Source organism: Citrus clementina, unplaced genomic scaffold (assembly GCF_000493195.1).
Source record: "Citrus clementina cultivar Clemenules unplaced genomic scaffold, Citrus_clementina_v1.0 scaffold_9, whole genome shotgun sequence".
Taxonomy (NCBI): Eukaryota; Viridiplantae; Streptophyta; class Magnoliopsida; order Sapindales; family Rutaceae; genus Citrus; species Citrus x clementina.
In genome coordinates this window covers 15,947,832-15,953,831 of record NW_006261964.1, presented here as the reverse complement: position 1 = coordinate 15,953,831, position 6,000 = coordinate 15,947,832, and the positions used below count along the sequence as shown (strand labels likewise).

The 6,000-nt window shown below is 37.8% G+C and overlaps 1 protein-coding gene across 1 annotated transcript; it reads left to right on the top strand.

Moving 5' to 3' along the window:
• The first annotated feature begins 2,640 nt into the window (after nt 1-2,640).
• Nucleotides 2,641-3,513, top strand: LOC112099315. Its single transcript, XM_024186752.1, has 2 exons — nt 2,641-2,759; nt 2,874-3,513. The coding sequence occupies exons 1-2, from the start codon at nt 2,641-2,643 to the stop codon at nt 3,511-3,513; spliced, it is 759 nt and encodes a 252-aa protein (XP_024042520.1).
• The last annotated feature ends 2,487 nt before the right edge of the window (nt 3,514-6,000 follow it).

Here is a 6,000-nt window from a genome sequence, read left to right as displayed (position 1 = left end):
CTTTTTGACTCAACAAATCAACAGTGTCTTTCCAATAAGAAACTACAATAATAAAAAGTAAATCCATATCAAAGCAATATAAAACTGAATTTTACACTCAAAGCTTGAAAAAGACAAAAAAGGAAAACCGTGTATTTGTGTTCTAAACCCAAACCCGATTTGGAAGCTATCCCCCGAACCCACCCCATTCCAAAAAAATTATAATAGGGGATAGTTTGTTTGTCCCCAAAAATCCCCAAATTGAACGGGGATTAAAGCGGGGACCTGATCTCCATTTTTTTAAATAATAATTTTTGAATATTTCAATTCTTTTTTTTTAAATTAATAATTCTAACAACCTCCATATTTAGAAATAAAATTACAAATGATTAAATTCCATATTTTAAATAAAATTACAAGTGATCAAATTTTAACAACCTCCACATAAATAAAAACATAATAATTCTAAGCCTTCAACATAATTACAAATGATCAAATTTCATATGACAAATTAAATTAATTTTAAGTCTTCAACATAAACTTGTAGCCATCAGCATTGATGCACATTCTAAGATTCTTTATAAACCTATAACAACATAAACAAAAAAAAATATCCATCTTAATTTTTTAGTTAAGATTGTATTATCAATCTTAATTTCTTTTAATGGGAACGAATGGTAGTTTATTGAACATAAGAACACAAAAAGAATTTCATAGCAGAAGTAGCATTTTGCTACACTAGCAGAGACTGCAATATCAATCAAAACATTTAAAATCACAATACAAGCCAAAAAGTCTACAACCATGGCTGTCAAATTCGCAACCTCAATTAATACCAAAATCCAAAGGCTGCTGCCATTCTCGATAAATCAAAAGATCACAATAAAGCACGGAGAATCCCAATCCACCTAATCTTTGGCGAGTCAACATTATCTCAACTTGTTAGTTTCAATGGTTTCAAAGGGTCGAGGAAATTGATTGAATCCAATTTTCCTTCAAAACTGTTTCATCATACCAACAATTGTATCGAAAATACTAATAAAAAACTTTAAAAAGCAAAAATATACGTATGGTGTTTCCACTAACTTGTTATCCTCGAATTGTTTTGTTAGCTTAGGGTTAGCGAAACTAGACCGTAGGCGCAAGAGTCGGCGTCCGCATTAGTTAGCGACAGTGGTGGTGGCTGCAGCGTGGGCGCAGGTGTGTGTCGTTCTCACTCTTTCGCGATAAAGAAGTCAAGAAAGAGAAGGGGGACCAGGGATTGCGTTCTGGTTTTTGCAAAATTCTTTTTGTGTTCTTTTTATTTTTGGGTCAGGTTAGGGGACCCGACAAAATCCTCAAATCCAAACCCGAAAATTTTTTGGGGCTTAGACTTATACCCAAAACTGACCCGAATTTATTTTTAGATTTTCCCATACCTACCCCAAATTAATCAGGCCCTGCCGGTATTGCTGGCAACACGAATATAGAAAGAGAGAAGATAAAAACGGTGTGGATGATGATGATAATGCTTGAATAGGAAAGGGGGAGGGAGCCCGCATTAAAGGCTGTGTTTGGAGTTGAGGGAGAGAGACAAGTGAATGTTTTGTTCGCTTCGTAACGGGTTTTTGAGTTTAAGCAAGTGATTTTTACTTAAGAAAGAAAGAGAGATGAAAGAGAGAGAAGAAGAAGGGATAAGTGATGGCGACGAGAGGGGAAGTCGCTTCTATGTTTTTTATTTTATTTTATTTTTTTATTTTTTTTTCAATAAACTTTGAAGCTTTGTTTCGAGTCTTGTTTGGCTGATTCGATTGGAGGGAACAGAAACACTTTTGTTTTTTTAGCTTTTTTCTTTTTCTTTTTTTTATAATAAATTGTTTTCTAAATTTTTTAGGCTTTCACGGTTCAGACTCAAGCTATGATTGACTTAAGAGAAAAAACTCTAGGATAATACGTGTAACAGTTTAAAATAACCGACGAGTCGTACATTTCGCAGTGATTGAATTGACAATCGTATTATTTTCACTCCAGAGTAAGACTTGTATGACAAGTCGCGTATTACCTAAAACTTTCTGATATGATAAGTCGTAGAAGTTACAAATTAACAGAAACGTCGTATTAAGGTTTGCGAGGGTAGTTTGTAGTTATCTCGTTGGGAGTCAATGGTCAATCAAGCGAAGTTACTGGTCAGGGATTAATAATTAAATTGTCAACAGCTCACTAAAGAAACATACCCACTGAAAGATTCTTGAAGGTCAGATTGGCGGCGACAACTGCTGCTTCTACAGGTGGGAGTTGCAACGCCTTCTGGGTTTTTAATTTCGGCTTACAGATTTTGGAAAAGAAATCAAAGGCCTTTTGTTTGGAAACCCAGTAAAGATGAGAGTTTGGATTTTGTCGTTGTTTTAGACTTCTAATTATTTTTATTAGCGTAGCTGCAGTTAATTAATTTAAATCAATTTTTTTATTTTGCAAAGAACAATAAAGGTAGCAATGTTAATAAATAATAACAACCTAGTTGTTGAATTTAAAACCACACCGTTGTTACTAGTTAATTTGACCTTTGATAATTTTTGGTATTAACCTCAGATTACTAGCTAATTTTCCACATTGGAAATTAAATAAAATTGAGCAAAAGTTATTTGATACTGAAAAAAAAAAGAATAGAAACTTTTCTTTGCGATGGATATTTTAGTGACATTGGCGGTCGATCGTTCAATCAAAAAGGCAAAATTTCGGGAGCAAGGGGAGGATGAGGATAATCCCTCGCCCCCATCTTTTCCAGATATAGTAATGGAGATGTAAGCGAGACCTGAGAATGTTCTTTTTGGTAAGACAGATGATTGGGATTTAGAGGAGGATGATGTTATCTTTACGGATGAGGAACCTATGCCTTTTATTGCTTTTTCTAATAGAGTCCATGAATGTCTGGCACAATCGTGGGAACACTCCGTGGTGGTTAAGATTTTAAGGCGTAACTTGGGATATCGCATGTTGTTGGCTCGTTTGAAGTCGATCTGGAGTGCCACTAAAGGTTTTACAGTGGTGGATCTTGCTCAGGATTATTACTTGGTCCATTTTTCTAATAAGAGAGATGTGGAGTACGCTCTCACGGAGGGTCCGTGGACAGTCATGGGACATTATTTAATCGTCCAGCAATGGTCACCGTCTTTTGATGTTACAACTAATAAGATTGAGAAGATTGTCGCCTGGATCCGTCTTGCTGAGATGAATATACACTTATATCACAAGAATATTATCAGATGTTTGGGGGAAATTGTCAGACCTGTTGTGAAGATTGATTATAAGACGGTTGAAGTACAAAGAGGGAAATTCACTCGTATCGCGGTTGAGATTGATCTTCATAAACCATTAATATCTCAGTTTAACTTTGATGGTAGAATCCAACGGGTGGAATATGAGTATTTGCCTACAATTTGCTTTGGTTGTGGTAAGATTGGGCATTATAAGGATGCTTGTCCGGACAATGATGAAGTTGTTCCCAGAAATGAAAACACAGGCGATTGTTCAGACAGAGTTGGCTGGGCGGAGTGAGACGAAATTTGGGTCGTGGATGGTGGTTGCACGGAAACCTCAGGCTAGGAAAGTCAATGCAAAAGATATCCCGAAGAATATGGAGACATGTCATCAGCGTTCTATTATTCAGGATTTTAAATTTAGTCTTAGATTCAGTCATCGAGGAGGAGATTATCCATGATTTTACGGCGAATGTGGTGAGCCCTAATCATGATAATGTCATGCCCGCTTCGACAAGTTTCCAGTCTTTGGCGCTAAGAACTAAATATCTTAAAAAGAAAAATCATAGCCATCCTTATAAGAAAATCCCCACACGTTTGGACTCTTCACCCTTGCTTCTGGAGAATCATAATTCTAAAGAAAATGTTAACACGAATATCCAGATTCTGTCCAAAAATCCAATCCTTAAGACCAGCCCTAATAGTATTCCCATGGTCATGCAAGGCATGCATGCCAACACTGGTAACCCTAATACCAACACAAACGGTATCCCTACTGCCATGCATGGCATGCATGAACACTCTAATGACCCTAATACATCTTTCCCACATGAACCGCACGCTACCCAATCTCCCATGCAAGACATGCGTGTTATTCCCAGTTTCAGAACTCCCATGCACGTCTCCACATATTTAAACCCCCTTCATCATAGCGTTGTGTCCTTTCCTAAAATTCCTAAGCCTCATAGTTTAGATACAACCCCTTCTTCCTCTAGAACTAACCGAGGTATTTCCCTAGCAGAGGGGCATGATAATTATCTAGATGGGGACCCGCCTGACAACATTGTTATTGAGGGCGAGAACCACTTCGGGGTTGTAGACGGTGCTCAAAGTAATCATAGTGAAAATGGAAAAGAGGCGTCTATATTAGATGATGATGACTCAGTTATGGCTAATTCTGATATGGATAAGGGAGCTGAGTCCCTGGGGTTGTCTCAGTGAAGCCCTTTCCTCTTTGAATATTATTTTTTTTATATTTATACATACCATGTTTTAGAATGCCCAGGGTGCAGCGTCACCTTTATTTCGCTGTACTTTTTCTATGTTGATGAATAATTACAAACCCTCTATAGTTGTCTTATTGGAACCTCGCATTAGTGGCCTCAAAGCTGATGCTTTTATTAAAAAAAGTGGTTTCAATAAATCTCATCGTGTGGAAGCCGAAGGGTTTTCAGGTGGTATTTGGATCTTATGGAATGATACTTTGATATAGAGATTATTCGAAATCACAATCAATTTATTCACCTACGATTTTCACATAATAACAATCTGGTTTCCTAGAGTACTGCTATCTGCGGCAGCCCTATCTCTAGCATCAAAAAGTCTCTTTAGAGCGAATTGGAGTTATTGGCCTCATTGGTTCAGGGCCCCTGGCTTTTGGAGGGGAATTTCAATACCATTTTGTATGACCCTGAGAAGAAAAGAGGTTTTTCGAATGGTTTGGGAGCTTGCAGGCTGTTTCAAGATTGGTTCCACTCTCGGGGAATGCATGACCTTCACTTCCATGGGCCGCATTTCACGTGGTCAAGATGTACTCTCTTTAAACGCTTGGATAGAGTTATTTGTAATAATGAGTGGGTTCAGCGTTTTACCGACTACACTATCCTTCATTTACCGAAATTATCTTCGGACCATCGTCCTATTCTAGTGAAGTGCGAGACTCGTTCTCCTAACGCTTCCCCTGATCGTCCTTTTCGCTTTCAAACTGCTTGGCTTACTAATAATAATTTCAATCAGTTTGTTAATGAAGCCTAGATGAAAGAGCTTAATTATAATGATGTTGCCAAAAGCTTTACGCTCAAAGCCTTGGATTGGAATAGGAACGTGTTTGGTAATATTTTCTGGAGGAAGAAAAGGTTGTTGGCTAAGTTGGGCGGTATTCAGCGGGCCTTAAAGGATTACTACTCCCACGGGCTTATTGATCTTGAAAAGCAGCTTAGGGTTGAGCTGGAGGAAGTTCTAAGTCAGGAAGAAATCATCTGGCTTAAAAAATCTCGCCAAGATTGACTGTGTCTTGGGGATCAAAATACCACATATTTTTATCAAAAAAACTGTTTCCATAAGGCGACGTAACAACATTACTGCTATTTAGGATGACTCGGGCGTTTGGATCTATGAGAAGGAGAAGATTAAAGATCACGCTATTCAGTACTTTTCCTCGCTCTACTCTTACGAGCATTGAGATTTTTGGCCTTACCCTCATCCGAATTGCTACCCTGTTATTAATGAAGTCTTGCTTTTCACGCTACAGAATCCAGTTGAAGACGTGGAAATAAAAACCAGTGTCTTTGGTATGCATCCCCTTAAAGCCCCCAGCCCCGATGGCTTCCATGCCATTTTATATCACACTCAATGGGCTATGGTTGGTCCCTCGTTTTGTTAGTTAGTTGAGGATGTCTTAAAAATAAGTGTATCACTGGTGATTTGAACTTCACTCTTTTGGTCCTTATTTCGAAGATTGATAACCTATTTCTTTGAAGATGTATCGTCCTATTTTCCTGTTCAA

Excerpts from the sequence above, each read along its gene's own strand:
- LOC112099315 (XM_024186752.1), top strand. The coding sequence starts at position 2,641 with ATGGATATTTTAGTGACATTGGCGGTCGATCGTTCAATCAAAAAGGCA. Across the intron at positions 2,760-2,873 it reads CCAGATATAGTAATGGAGAT|AGTCCATGAATGTCTGGCAC; the intron begins GTAAGCGAGACC and ends TTTTTCTAATAG.